This window comes from Geotrypetes seraphini, chromosome 6 (genome assembly GCF_902459505.1).
Source record: "Geotrypetes seraphini chromosome 6, aGeoSer1.1, whole genome shotgun sequence".
Taxonomy (NCBI): Eukaryota; Metazoa; Chordata; class Amphibia; order Gymnophiona; family Dermophiidae; genus Geotrypetes; species Geotrypetes seraphini.
Genome location: NC_047089.1, coordinates 34,462,851 through 34,477,709, shown reverse-complemented (window position 1 = coordinate 34,477,709; position 14,859 = coordinate 34,462,851). Strand labels below are relative to the sequence as shown.

The 14,859-nt window shown below is 35.2% G+C and overlaps 1 protein-coding gene across 3 annotated transcripts in view; it reads right to left on the bottom strand.

Moving 5' to 3' along the window:
* The window catches only part of DYNC2H1 (dynein cytoplasmic 2 heavy chain 1), a 499,560-nt gene that overhangs the window by 464,307 nt on the left and 20,394 nt on the right, over positions 1-14,859 (bottom strand). For all 3 annotated transcript variants that reach the window (XM_033947955.1, XM_033947953.1, XM_033947954.1), the window contains exons 6-8: positions 13,657-13,889; positions 12,530-12,664; positions 12,325-12,438 (exon numbers count right to left, since the gene is read on the bottom strand). In XM_033947955.1, coding sequence (XP_033803846.1) covers positions 12,325-12,438; positions 12,530-12,664; positions 13,657-13,889 — 482 coding nt within the window. The remainder of the gene's footprint in view (positions 1-12,324; positions 12,439-12,529; positions 12,665-13,656; positions 13,890-14,859) is intronic.

Below are 14,859 nucleotides of genomic sequence, written 5' to 3'. Positions count from 1 at the left end.
GCAGCCCATTCAATTTCGCCATTGAGGCCATGTGGATGCAGAGTGTTCAGATTAAAGATCCATTTCTGTTCTCTCCTCCACAAATGTCGAGCGATGTCACCACCCCTGGGGCACTCTATACTGTCCAAAACTGTAAAAGTCAGATCTTCCAATACATGGTGTGCTTGTTGCCAGTGTTGAACCAGGGGGGCCTCCTGCACCCCTGTTCGAATGCGACTCATGTGCTCCCCAATCCGTAGTTTTAGTTGACGTGTAGTACATCCGACATACACCAGATGACACGGACATGAAATTGCATACACTACATGATGTGAGTTACAGTTAGTGCTGAAACGAGTATACTTCAACTGGGGAGGAAGTGACATGTGATGTATTGATACACTGAACGAACATACCTTGCAATGTCCACACGGAGAATGATGTCCCAGAGGAGATAGCTGAGAGGGTTGACTCAAAAATTGAGAGTGGGTCAATCTCTGTTTAAGATTCGTGGCTTTAGAGAACGCAAACATGGGAATCTCATGAAAGGCATCATGGAACTGCAAAATGGGCCAGTGGCTTTTAATGATCTTCTTGATGTGGAACGCATGGATGGAATATGGTAAAACACACACCAGAGGACGTGATGAAGGAGCAGGATGTGACTGTAGCAGTAAAGAGCGATTGGCGTACAACCCTCTCTTGTAGGCCTTCTTGAGAACTGTTGATGGATAACCCTTCTGTAAAAATCTGTTCCTGACTTCTTCAGCCCTTTAAGAGACAACATTCCCACTGGACAGTTCTTGCGTCTTAGGAGATTATGTTCGTCAGTGGAAGAATATGTGTACAGGGCTGAAGAAGTCAGGAACAGATTTTTACAGAAGGGTTATCCATCAACAGTTCTCAAGAAGGCCTACAAGAGAGGGTTGTACGCCAATCGCTCTTTACTGCTACAGTCACATCCTGCTCCTTCATCACGTCCTCTGGTGTGTGTTTTACCATATTCCATCCATGCGTTCCACATCAAGAAGATCATTAAAAGCCACTGGCCCATTTTGCAGTTCCATGATGCCTTTCATGAGATTCCCATGTTTGCGTTCTCTAAAGCCACGAATCTTAAACAGAGATTGACCCACTCTCAATTTTTGAGTCAACCCTCTCAGCTATCTCCTCTGGGACATCATTCTCCGTGTGGACATTGCAAGGTATGTTCGTTCAGTGTATCAATACATCACATGTCACTTCCTCCCCAGTTGAAGTATACTCGTTTCAGCACTAACTGTAACTCACATCATGTAGTGTATGCAATTTCATGTCCGTGTCATCTGATGTATGTCGGATGTACTACACGTCAACTAAAACTACGGATTGGGGAGCACATGAGTCGCATTCGAACAGGGGTGCAGGAGGCCCCCCTGGTTCAACACTGGCAACAAGCACACCATGTATTGGAAGATCTGACTTTTACAGTTTTGGACAGTATAGAGTGCCCCAGGGGTGGTGACATCGCTCGACATTTGTGGAGGAGAGAACAGAAATGGATCTTTAATCTGAACACTCTGCATCCACATGGCCTCAATGGCGAAATTGAATGGGCTGCTTTTCTTTGACAACACCTGATCGTGCTGTACGTTTGACAGTCATTTTTTATGCATCAGCTGTGAATCGATGACGTCATCACGACCGTGCGCACGGGGCACCCCTCCCCCTCCTGCTTTTAAATATCGGAGCGGGAGGTGGCGTTCCTTGTTGCACAGAATTTTTCTATTGTTTGACCGGTATGTATGATTAATGTGCCTCTCATGCATTTCAGCTGTTAATTTTTATGAAATCTGCACAGGTCCAGTAGCCTTTCGAGTGTCTGCGTCTGTATCTGTAGCATTTCATTTTGTTTTTGTTTTTTGTATTTCAGACCGCAGTTTGAACACCTTTATTAGTGTGACTCTTTTGCAAGCATTTTGTGTGTGTGGCGGGGTCTCCTGAAGCAGACGCCGAAACGGGGCCGCGTCGGGACCCTGAATATAGCTTTATGCTTACAAGATAAGTTCACATTCTGTACAACCTGAATGCAATCTCCTATTGTAATTTTTTTTCAAAAAATGAATCAACTTATATATTAGCATTGAAAGCATTACAAACAGTTGCCTTCTTGAGTTGGACTTGCCCTTACTGCATTTCTAGCCATGATTGGATGTAAAACTCTTTTCCTAAGAGAGGATTATCTTCCCCTCTTCAGAGTTACAAGTCTCTGAGCTTTGAGACAGTAGTGCTTGTCCTTCTCATATGTTGGCTTTACTGAGTGAGTCAGTCTTTATCTTGCTAAACTCGTACATAAGCCTGAGTGGTAAAAAGTCTCTGAGAACTTAAGAGAGTCGAGATCACCTTATCTGAATAACCTTTCTTACTTAGGCATTCCCTTTCAAGAGTCAAGCCATAAGTTAAAATTAACCCAGATCGAACATGAGAATGGAACCCTGAGTCAGAAGGTCGGGCGAGAGGGGCAGAAGATCTGCCATGAGAAGACGAACCAGGTCTGCGTACCACAGGCACCTGGACCAGTCAGGAGCCACCAGTATCACGCAGCCTGCGTGCCGAGCAATTCAAAGAACTCTACCCATCAGTGGCCAAGGAGGAAAGACATAGCCTTCCGTCAGCCAAACCTGCACCAGAGTATCCAGTCCCTCGGCCTGGAAATCCCACGCCAACTAAAGAATCTCGGAGCTTTGGCGTTGACACTCAATGCCATGAGGTCCATGACCGGCCAGACTCAGGCTTGAACAATCAACTTGAAGGCTTCTAGCCCGAGACATTACTCTCCGGGATCCAGCACATGACAACTGAGAAAATCCGCTTGAATGTTGTCCACTCCCGCAAAGCCAAGATATCCAGAAGATGAATCTCTGTCCATTCCATGAGAAGATATGTCTCCTGCGCTACCAGAGGACTCTTGGTTCCCCCCTGACGATATAGGAAATTTTTGGATGTTTGGGAACCGTTGACTAAATTTTGTAAGGAATAATATCTGATTTTAATTATGGACCTTTAAACGTACACATCCAGGATGGGAGGGAGGGGGGAGGGTTTTACATTAGAATTGGATTAAGGGAATTTATGGATTGTTTCTTGTAAGTTTTATTTTACTTGATTGTTAGGAAGGAGGGTGGGGGAAAATAATTGTATATTACTCTCTGTAAGTTAATTGTGCTTTTCTTGAAATATTATTCATAGATGTTACTTGCTTGCACAATTGACGTTTGGAAATTCTTTTTTTTTTTTATAATTCTTTATTCATTTTTAAACTTTCAGCAAGTGTACAATATAAGTAATACATAGATTTACTAACATCACTTGATAAATCTATCAAGATCATAACAAAGGTATATATATCTAAACCCTTCTATGGAAAGGAGACGTTTGGAAATTCAATAAAGATTTTTTTTTAAAAAAGAGCTCGTGGGCTACTGCTGACATTAGCACCTGAGAAGAGCCAGCAGGCTAAGCTCAGGGCCTTGGCAGGGTAACACCATTTCAAATTTAACTGGGGGAAGGTCAATGAACTGATCCCCAGGAATACAGGCTATTGACTCTACTTCAGAACCACGGCCCATATATACTACAGTCTAGGGATTCATACCTATTCCTCAAATCCTGCTGCACTAGTCTGACCTGAGCCATCTGCTGGGAGAAGAGAAATACTGAACTGTTCCAGACTGCACTACTTCATATATCGGTGATATTACTGGAATATTAATATATTTCTGTCTCCATCTACTGGTAGTGAAAAACAACCACTGGTCTTAGCTGGTCTAGGAGGATATGGAAGTGTACTTTTCCTAGTAAATGAATCTACTACATTCCTTGACAGAAGGAAAATCCAATAGAAAATTGTAGTGTAACCGAGACCTGGACAGGGACCCTTTTGCATCCCAGGAGCAAGACTGCAAATTGTTTTATGGGAGATGGTAACTCATTTAAACGTTATTTTGGGGGAGAAACTAGTAGCCAGAGAAAATCCACTAGCATTTGGAAAAACTAATCTTTTTTAGCTCCTGTGACAATTTTTGTGTCCACATTTTGAATCATATACGTTTTTTCTTCGTAAGACTAAGATAAGTCAAATTATAGTTATAATCACAAAAATAGATTTAGATGGATATGTTAACATTTCATGCCATTTGGATAAAAAGACATGAATATTGAATTGTATAGTTGACCATCACACACTACTCCAGATATTAGACGCAATAGGAATCTCAGGCAATGTTCACAAATGGTTCCAAAGCTTCCTCAAAACACGAACATACAAAGTCAAATCAAAAGAGCACATATCCGACCCATGGTCAAACCCATGTGGAGTACCACAAGGATCACCATTATCACCCATATTATTTAACCTCTTCATAGCATCCCTAGGCATAACCCTAGACGCCCTAAACACAGTATCATTCAGCTACGCAGATGATATAACTATCCTCCTCCCCTTTAATATTCAAGACCCCTTATCCACAAACCACCTGAAAATGATAATGGAAACGGTAGAAAAATGGATGTCAAGTCATAAACTAAAACTGAACTCGGAAAAAACTAAATTCCTACTACTGGAAAGGGAAAAAAAACCATCTCTCACAGAACTAGAAGTAAATACAATCAAGTACCCAATGCAAAGCACAATCAAAATCCTGGGAATCCTACTAGACAGAAATTGCACAATGCAGTCTCAAATCCACAAAATCATCCAAAGAGCATTCTTCACAATACGTAACCTAAGAAAAATAAGAAAATTCTTCAACAAAGATCAATACAAGATATGAGTGACTGACAGCAAAAGGATTTGAAGAGAGAAAGAGAGCTGACAGTTTGAATCCATCCCCTTTAAAAACTGAGAGAAGACTCAAAACTGTAGATTTTGTTTCACTGCTGAGACGGCAAGACATCGAAGAGCTGGAATGGTGAGGCAATAAAGAAGATTTATGTAAAAGTAAAAATACTGACTAAAAAAGGTATAAAAAAGATTATACTCTTAATGTGAACGTTGTCAGGAATTCTTAAGTGTGGCAGTTTAAAGTGGCCATTTTCAGCTTAATGAAGAAATAGAACACAGAATAACTAACTGAAATTCTGTCTGAAACCTATCTATTTATTCATTTTCTTCAATAATAGATAGATATTGAGATATATTTAAAACAAGAAACTGCTGACAATGAAAAAGACTAATTTTTAACAGCTTTTCTCTGACTGATACAGAGAGATAGTGAAGCCAAGCTGGGGGAAAACTGACCAAAAAGAGGAAAGTTTCAAAGCGGTACTAAAATTAGTACTTTAAAAAACTAAAGAAGCAAGACATCGTGGCAATTAAGAGAAGCTGAAAAAAAAAAAAAAAGACAATAGCTTCAAATTGCTCAAAATAAAGGAAAATAATTCTATAAAGTGTTGCTCTCCTTAATCGGGGCTGCGATTGGGCTTGTGAGAGGAGAAAAAAAAATAAATAAATAAATACCAAGAATTTTTTTTTTCAACGCTGAAACGGTGTCTCATTGAGAGAGAGAGTGAAAGTCAAGAGAGATTTAAGAGAAGGAAAGATTGTTGGACTGATTGATCCCTTCTTCATTGAAAAAGTAAAGCGAGAAAAATAAAAGAAAAAAGGAAAGATTTTTTAAACTGACATAAGTAAGGAAAAAAAAAAAAAAAAAAATCAAAAATCATCATCTAGATAATATTAAAGAGATAAATAAACTAAAAAAGGAATACTCAAGATTGCGACAGATAACTGAAAAGAAAAGGGCTTAAAAAGAAAATTTCTACTTCAAAAGACAAAACTAAATTTTGGAAGAAAAGAGATTAAAAACCTAAGAATATCAAATCTAAACCTAAGAGACTAAATATAAGAAATAAGAATAACCAAGAAAAAGAAAACAACAACATGACAAGTACCAGACAAAACAAAAATGAGGCTGGTACATCTGCAAAAAGACAGAAACAAGACCAAGTAACACCAAGCAAAATACCACTTCCTATCGAAGAATCAGACACATTAAGCAAAGCTGAAGTCATGGAAGAATTAAAACAAATCAAACAAATGCTTAAAGAAACAATAACTAACATGTCTGAAATGAAAGAAGAAATTTTAAATATACATAGACAAATGGAAGTTAACAACAAAAGAACAACTGAACTAGAATCAAAAATGGAAACTATAGAATGTGAATCAAAAAGATGTAAAAACGACAACTTGGAATTAAATAAATTAAAAGATCAACTGGAGGATTACGAGAATAGAGGAAGAAGAAAGAACATCAAACTCTTTGGAATACAAGAAAATTTAGAGGGAAAAAATACTATCCTTTTCCTTGAAAATTTAATTCCAAAAATTCTACAATTAGACTTGAAACAACCAATTGAAATTGAAAGGGCGCATAGAATCCCAACAAAAAATCTAGAAAATAAAAACAGGCCAAGACCAATCATTTTCAAAATGTTGAGATACCAACAAGCACTAGAGATACTAAATGCTGCAAAAAAAGATAAAAACTTAAATTATAAAGGATCAAGATTATGGTTTTTACCAGACTTCGCCAAAAATACAGCAACTAAAAGGAAAAGACTACTAGACATGAGACCTCTACTCAAAGAAAAAGGATTTAAATATGGTTTATACTACCCGGCGAAAATGAGAGTGTCATCTGGAGACAAGTCCTTATATTTTGAGGATCCCGAAAAACTAAAAGAGTTTCTCTCTAAACCAGAACCTATGATATATTAACATAATATATTAAGATGGTTTTGAAGACTCTATGAAAAATTAGAAAATATAACATATTGAAATATTTGAAGAAATGGAGGAAAACAATATAAAGAAAAGACAATAACAATTATATGAAAGAAAGAACAGAATATAGAAAAATTATTAAATATACACTGCATATATGTTTAAAATAATTATATGTTGAAATCATAATACTAAGGAAATACAAATTAACATATTATTAAATGGAAAATGATACATTAATAAAATGTTATGGAAAATGATTAAATAAATATAAAAGATCAATATATATAGTTAGAAGGGAAATTTGTTTAAACAATTGAATATTGATTGCCTAGAATGGGGAGAATGTTAGGATTACAATTCCAATGTGTATCCGTAAGCAGCCAATATATTGGGTGGGAAAGGGAGGGATAAGGAGAATATTTATTAGAATAATTAAGGGAGATACATTGGGGTTAAATATGTGTGTCGTGAAGAAAATTTTTTGGATATTAAATATGAAAGAGGAGAGGAAGAATAAGATAATGAAAAGTATTAAAATATATAATGTCTTTTAAAATATATTCTCTTAATGTCAATGGCCTGAATCACGTAATTAAAAGGAAAAAAATATTAACATTTTTAAAAAAACAAAATGCAGATATATACTGTCTGCAAGAGACACATCTTAATATGAAGGAATCACAGAAATTATCAGGTGGATGGATAAAAGAATGTTTTTTTGCTCCAGCAGTGGGCAAAAAAGCAGGGGTTGCAATCCTTATAAATAAAAAATGTATGGCCAATATAAAAGTAAGAAATTCAGATTCACATGGAAGATGGATACATATTGATATAGGTATGGGAAATGATACCCTGACGTTATTTAATATATATGCCCCTAATTCGAATCAATCAGAATTTTTCAAAAAGCTACAAAATATGTTATTACCACTGGCTGCCTCTAATTTAGTGGTGGCTGGAGATTTTAATGCTGTAATGGATCCATTAATGGATAAAAAACCAGGTAAAAATATTAAATCTTTAGGTCTAGATAATTTAGTTCAATCATGTGATTTGAAAGATATATGGCGTATTCTTCATTTTAATGATCAGGAGTATTCATTTTGTTCACAGGTTCATAAATCATTTTCAAGAATAGATTATATTTTTGTTTCAACAAATAAAGTGCAACAAGTGATTAAAGCCTCCATTGATCCTATTATTATTTCGGATCATGCGGGAATATGGATAGAATTACAAATAGATCAATTAGAAAATAATAGACCTCTTTGGAGATTTGATAATGCATTGCTTGTGGATGACAAATTTTTGGAAAATTTTAAAACACAAATTAATGAATTTTTTCAAATAAATTTAATGGAAGATACATCTATAGAGAATGTATGGGATGCATTTAAAGCAACTATGAGGGGTAATATCATATCATATTCAGCTTTTATTAGGAAACAAATTAAAAAACAATATATAGAATTAGAAAAAGAAATAAAAATATTAGAAGCTAAATTGATAAGTAAATGGGAATATGAAACTTTGCAAGCTCTTTTGAAAGTAAAAGGTAAATATAATGAATTAACTTCAAAAATGATAAGAAAAGATTTGTTTTCCAAACAAACGGTGTATTATGGAAGTTCTAATAAGGCAGGAAAATTATTAGCAAATTATCTTAAGGCAAAAAAAAGAAGAACTAATATTAATGGAATAAAAGATGATAATGGTATAATAACAAATCAAACAAATATAATATTAAAACAATTTTTAAATTTTTATAAGGATCTATATTCTTCCGAACCTTATTTAGAGAAACAAAAAGATGGAAAAAAATTTTTAGATTTAATAAATGGACCTAAGATTCCTGATCATATAAAACGAAGTTTAGAAGAACCTATATCATTAAAAGAATTAGAAACAGCATTGAGATCTCTTAGAGTTGGATCCGCTCCAGGTGGTGATGGTTACACAGTAGAATTTTATAAAACATTTCAAAATATCCTCTCCCCACATTTATTAAAATTATATCAGACACAACTTATAAAAGGAAATATAAAAGGTACTATGGCTGAATCAATAATAATTGTTTTGCCTAAGCCAAATAAAGATCCTACTTTGGTTTCAAACTACAGGCCTATATCTTTGATAAACGTTGATAATAAACTTTTGGCGAAATTATTGGCTTTGAGATTAGCCAAAGCTCTCCCACATATTATAGATATGCACCAAACGGGTTTCGTTGCTAAAAGACATTCCTCCAATAACTCTAGACTATTATTTCACATGCTAAACTTATCAAAAAAAATGGATGAACCGGCATTTACAGTTTCATTAGATGCTGAGAAAGCATTTGATAGAGTAGAATGGAATTTCATGTATCAGGCTTTAGAATGGTTTGGTATAGGTTCTGGATTTATACAAATGATAAAAACATTGTATAGCTTCCCGATTGCAAGATTAAATATTAATAATAAGATATCTGATGGTTTTCAATTGCAGAGGGGAGTTAGACAAGGTTGTCCTTTATCTCCTTTGTTATTTGATGTTGTATTAGAACCCTTATTGTTAGCAATACAGCAAACGAGGGAGATACAAGGAATTCCATATTCAGATATGGAATATAAAATTTCAGCTTATGCTGATGATATTTTGCTTTATTTGAGAAATCCAGAGTCTACCTTATCTTCTTTATTGGAATTAATTGATAAGTTTGGCAAATTTTCAGGTTATAAAATTAATTGGAATAAATCTGAAATTATACCCTTGAATGTTTACTGTGTAAAAGGATTATTTGATACTTTTCCATTCATATGGAAAGAAGAAGGATTTAAATATCTAGGCATTCAAGTTAAAAAAACAATTGAAGATACTGTAAAAGAAAATGAAAAATATGTATTAAAAAAAGTAACGGAGTTATGTGAGCAATGGAACCCATTACATATTTCTTGGTGGGGAAGAGTTCAAACTATTAAAATGATGATGTTGCCTGTGGTTTGCTACCAAATGAGTATGATACCTATTTATTTTCAGGGGTCCTTTTATAAGAAGCTTAATAGAATTTTAACAAAATTTCTTTGGCTTGGTAAAACACCTAGAATAGCTTTAGTAACCTTACAAAAATCAATTAAGGAGGGAGGGGTAAATTTTCCAAATTTCTATAGGTACCATCAAGCCTATATTCTACGTCAGGGTATGTATTGGATCCTCCCAGAACTTATAGATAATGCACCAGATTGGTTATATTTGGAATGGCGCCTTATGTTTCCCCTAAATTTAGTTCATTTACCAAGTATTAATATACCTAAAAGATACAGAGAAAATAAAATAATAATGGATACTTGGAAAACATTGAGATTTATTGATAAATTAACACCCATCCCAATATATAAATCAACTAATCAATCCATATGGATAAACTCCAAGATCAAAATAGGCGGAGCTCAAATCCTTTGGAAGAACTGGATTATTGCAGGAATTAGATCTCTAGATGATATTATTTCAGAAGGTAAACTGCTGGATTTTTCACAATTGCAACATAGATTTGATCTTAATAAAACACAAAGTTTTAAATGGTTGCAATTGAAGCAGGCCATTCAGGTTGGGTTCCCTGAATGGAAATCATTAAACAATCAATATAGTTTAAAGTTCTTATGCTTTAAAGCAGACTTCCTAGGACATCAAGCCGCATTGTGGTATAAATTAATATCTGGATATTTGAATAAAAAACCAAAAAATGGTCTAAGAGACATTTGGAGCATTGAGATTGGACATCAAATTAATGCATCTCAATGGCCACTAATTTGGTCTTGGAGAATGGGATGTACAGTGTCAGCGTCTATGAGACAAACATGGTTTTTTTTATTACATAGAGCTTTCTGGACCCCTACTCGTTTACAAAAACTAGACAGTTCTAAGTCTAATAGATGCTGGCACTGTAATCTAGAACCAGGGACATTAGATCATTTATTATATCATTGTCCTTATATTAAAATATTTTGGAATTCAATTTGGCCACAAATTAACAAATTAATGGAAAATCATATTGCAATATCATATGATACAATTTTATTTGGAACAATGATGAGAAAAAAAAGTCAAATTTCACCAGAAAATAATAAACTTTTATTAATTATGACAGGGGTTGCCATTCAACATATAACTAACAATTGGAAAAATTACAACAACCTAAACTACACATTTTGGTGGAATACAATATGCCATGTTTTCAAAATGGAAAGAACAATAGCAGTACAAAAGGGAACATATAATAAATTTATAAAAATATGGGGGCCATTGACAAATTACTGCAATAATTAAATAATAGAATACTTTTTCTTCTTTTCTTCTTTTAGAAATTTTTTTTTTTATGACACACATATAGGGGAGATAAGGAAAAAAATTTATATATAATATATTATAATATATGATACAAAATGTAACAAATGATTAAAAAATAATAGAAGGGTGGGGGGAGGGAAAATGAATAAAACTTATCCAGAATATATTGTATTAGATATAAATATGTTATTGTATAATTATCAATTGTATTCCAGTATGTTGTATACTTTTATAAAATTTGAAAATATTATATTAAAGCAATAAAAGGGTGGGGGGAGGGTGAAGGGGATAATCAAACTCAGACATACATTGTATTAGATATAAAAGTGATACTATGCATTATCAAATGTATTTTATTATTATGTACACTTTTTGTAAAATTTGAAAATAAAAATATAATGGGAAAAAAAAAAAAAAAAGATATTAGTACAATCCCTAGTACTGAGTATTGTAGATTACTGTAACAGCCTATACCTATCATGCCCAAATTACATGATAAAACAATTACAGACAGTTCAGAACACAGCCCTCAGAATCATCTACTCACTAGGCAAATATGACCACATCACCAAAGCATACTTAGACTCACACTGGCTACCAATAAAAGCAAGATCCCAGTTCAAATTCTACTGTCTACTATACAAAGTAATACATGGAACAGCACCCAGCTACCTAAACAACAGACTACACCGTAACCTCTCACACAGATTAAGGAGAACCCAGAGCCTATTCACTCACCCCCCTCTCAAAGGAACACGACGAAAGAAACTATATGACAGCCTTTTAGCGACACAGGCAGCAAAGATCGATACTACCATCACCAATCTACTGACCAAATCAATAGACATTAAAGCATTCCGAAAAGAAATCAAAACTCATCTCTTCAAAAAACACTTCCCATCATCATAACCTCACAAAAGTATTAGAAAATGCTCTCAAGACTACCCAAACACCACCACCAGCAACACCCGAATCCGGACAGTATTATCACTACTCGTCTAAACAACAGAATCCGGACAATATTATCTCTATTCGTCTAAACAACCTATCACTATCTACTATCTACTACCAATTTATCCTGGAAAAGTCCAGAACAACAATTGTAACTTAACGCATTCTTGATTATATGTACTGCAATGCTACTGGAAATGTCCAGTCTTCTAACTTGTAATCCGCTTAGAACCGCAAGGCACAAGCGGAATAGAAATCACTAATGTAATGTAATGTAATATTAGAAAATGCATGCATACCTGCTGTGGGTTGTTGTGAATTTCAGAAATATAGGTTTTTAGTTTGCTTGCTATTTTCCGTTCTGCTGGTTCAAGGATTCTTTCATATTGAGATACTGCAGCTTTCCATAAAGGCTTGAAAAGAAAAACAAATTAGTTAAAATTGATATGCTCTGTTTGACAACTAAGCTGTAGAAAAGGTGATCATATAGAAGTAACACTGTACCTCTGTGTATGGATTGTAGTGCACAGGATTCAAGCCAGCAAAAGGTTCAAACACTTGACTAAGGTGCAGACCTTGATGTTCACCAGCTGGTAGAAAATAGGTAAGTTTTTCAGTTACTGTTCTAATGGTTAGTATCTAAAGGAAGCAAGCACAAATGTGTAATTAGATCATGGGGCTCATTTTCAAAGCATTTAGGGCTCCTTTTACGAAGGTGCACTAGCGTTTTTAGTGCACGCACCATAGCGAGCGCTAGCCGAAAATCTACCGCCTGCTCAAAAGGAGGCGGTAGCGGCTAGCGCGTGCAGCAATTTAGCGCGCGCTATTCTGCGCGTTAAGGCCCTAGCGCACCTTCATAAAAGGATCCCTTAGACACACAAAGTACCATAGTAATCTAAAACAGTTTCTATTTTTTTAGTGCTGGAGGTGGGTCTGGGGCAGAGAATAGGCATGGTCTTGTGCTAATCAGTTAGCGTAGCTACACTGCTGCAAGCTCACCAATTAGAATGTGGTTAGTATGTGTGCCCTTATCGCTTTCAAAATAGGTGCCTATAAGTGCTCAGGAGTAATGATCACAAACTAATGGGAAAATTAATACATAGCCATTACTGCCAAAATAGAAAAATAAAAGGTCATTTCCCGGCATCACTGGAAGTGGCCTTAGCACATGGGGATAGCGCAGGCCAATTTTTAGCACTACTTACCCCCTCTTCTATGAAACTGCGCTAGCAGTTTTTAGCATAGAGAAAGCACAGAGAGCTGCGTTGAATGGCCCGCCTTGCTCCCGATGCTCATTGAATTCCTATGAGCGTCGGGAGCAGCGCGGGCCATTCAGCGAGGCTCCCCACGCTAGAAACTGCTAGCGCAGTTTCGTAGAAGAGGGGGTTGGTTTGAGGGGAGTTAGTTTGAGAAACCTCCTTCTCAGTTCTCAGGTGAGGTGGAATGAAGAAGCGCCAACTGCAAGTTTAAAAAAATCATCAATACATCACAGAACAAATATCTTTTCCCTATCTCATCTGCTATAGTGTAATAGAGAGACTCTCCTATGAAAAGCAAAAAAAATGTGGAAGATGATAAGCTTAACAAACTCAATCATCATCATAAGGACACTAAACACATTCAAGAGATACCTCTTCAAGGCGTTTTCCAAACTTATCCAAAAACTCTGGATAATATTTCTCCTGTTTCCACAGATGTGGAGTATAACGTTGCCAGAGCTGCCCTGTTAGGTGACTGCACGCTGCTACCCACTGTTCACAAATTGTGATGCCAGCCTTCAAGTTTTCTTTTACTGTGAGGTAAGAATCTTTCCACAGATTTAATGTCCCAAGATTTTTCTGAACACATCTACCAAGAGAGCCAGCTAAAAATTGACAGAGAAAGCAAGACATTTAGTCAAAAAATAAAATACTTATTTGATATATTGTAAATCGCTTTCAAATAAAAACCTTTGAGATGAATATAAAGTGAACTCTAGCAAAAACGACTCTGTGGAGATGGTGATGTTCAAGATGCAGGCTTTATTTAAAAATATACAATTGGATAATCCACATAAAAAATATCTAGGACCTAAATAATCATTAAGTGAATTCTAACATGATCTGGCTAAAGACACCTGACTGGTGAATGTAAGAATTCCCAAATCCTATGGCTTTTGGCAACCTATGTTGCTGAATAAGCAATATGTCCATTTGCTTAATGGCATAGGTAATATATAGAAATAAAACAAAAAAAAACTAAGGAAATAAGGTAATACCTTGTTTATTGGACTAACTCAATGCACTTATGATGAGCATTCAAAAGGTAACCCTTCTTCTTCATATAATAGCATAGTAATTAGGAGTTGCTATGCAGCTAATCACGAAAAATTGGAAGAATTGGGATAACATAAATTATAGTTTTTGGTGGGAAACCTTATGCCAAATTTATAAGTTTGAATGTATGAATTTGTTACAATGGGAAATAAATATACAATAAATTCAAAGAGATTTGGGGTCCATTAACAAAATTTTGTAAGAATTGATAATTAATATTTCTCTTTGATTTCTAAATGAGTGTTATACACATCCAGGAAGGGTGGGTGGGAGGGTGTGAGAGGGGGGTGTTATGTACTTATTATATCATTTGATTGTAATGAGTGCTGTTTATTGTATTAATTGTTTGTTAACTTGTTGCACTTTATGTTGGCTTTTATACGGAAGGTTTTAACATATAAATAAGTATTTATATTTGTATATTTTTGGATTAAATATGAATGGAATGGGTGGATGGGAAGGGATTAAACTTATGTATCTGAATATATTAAGAAAATTCAAGTGATATATTTAATCTTA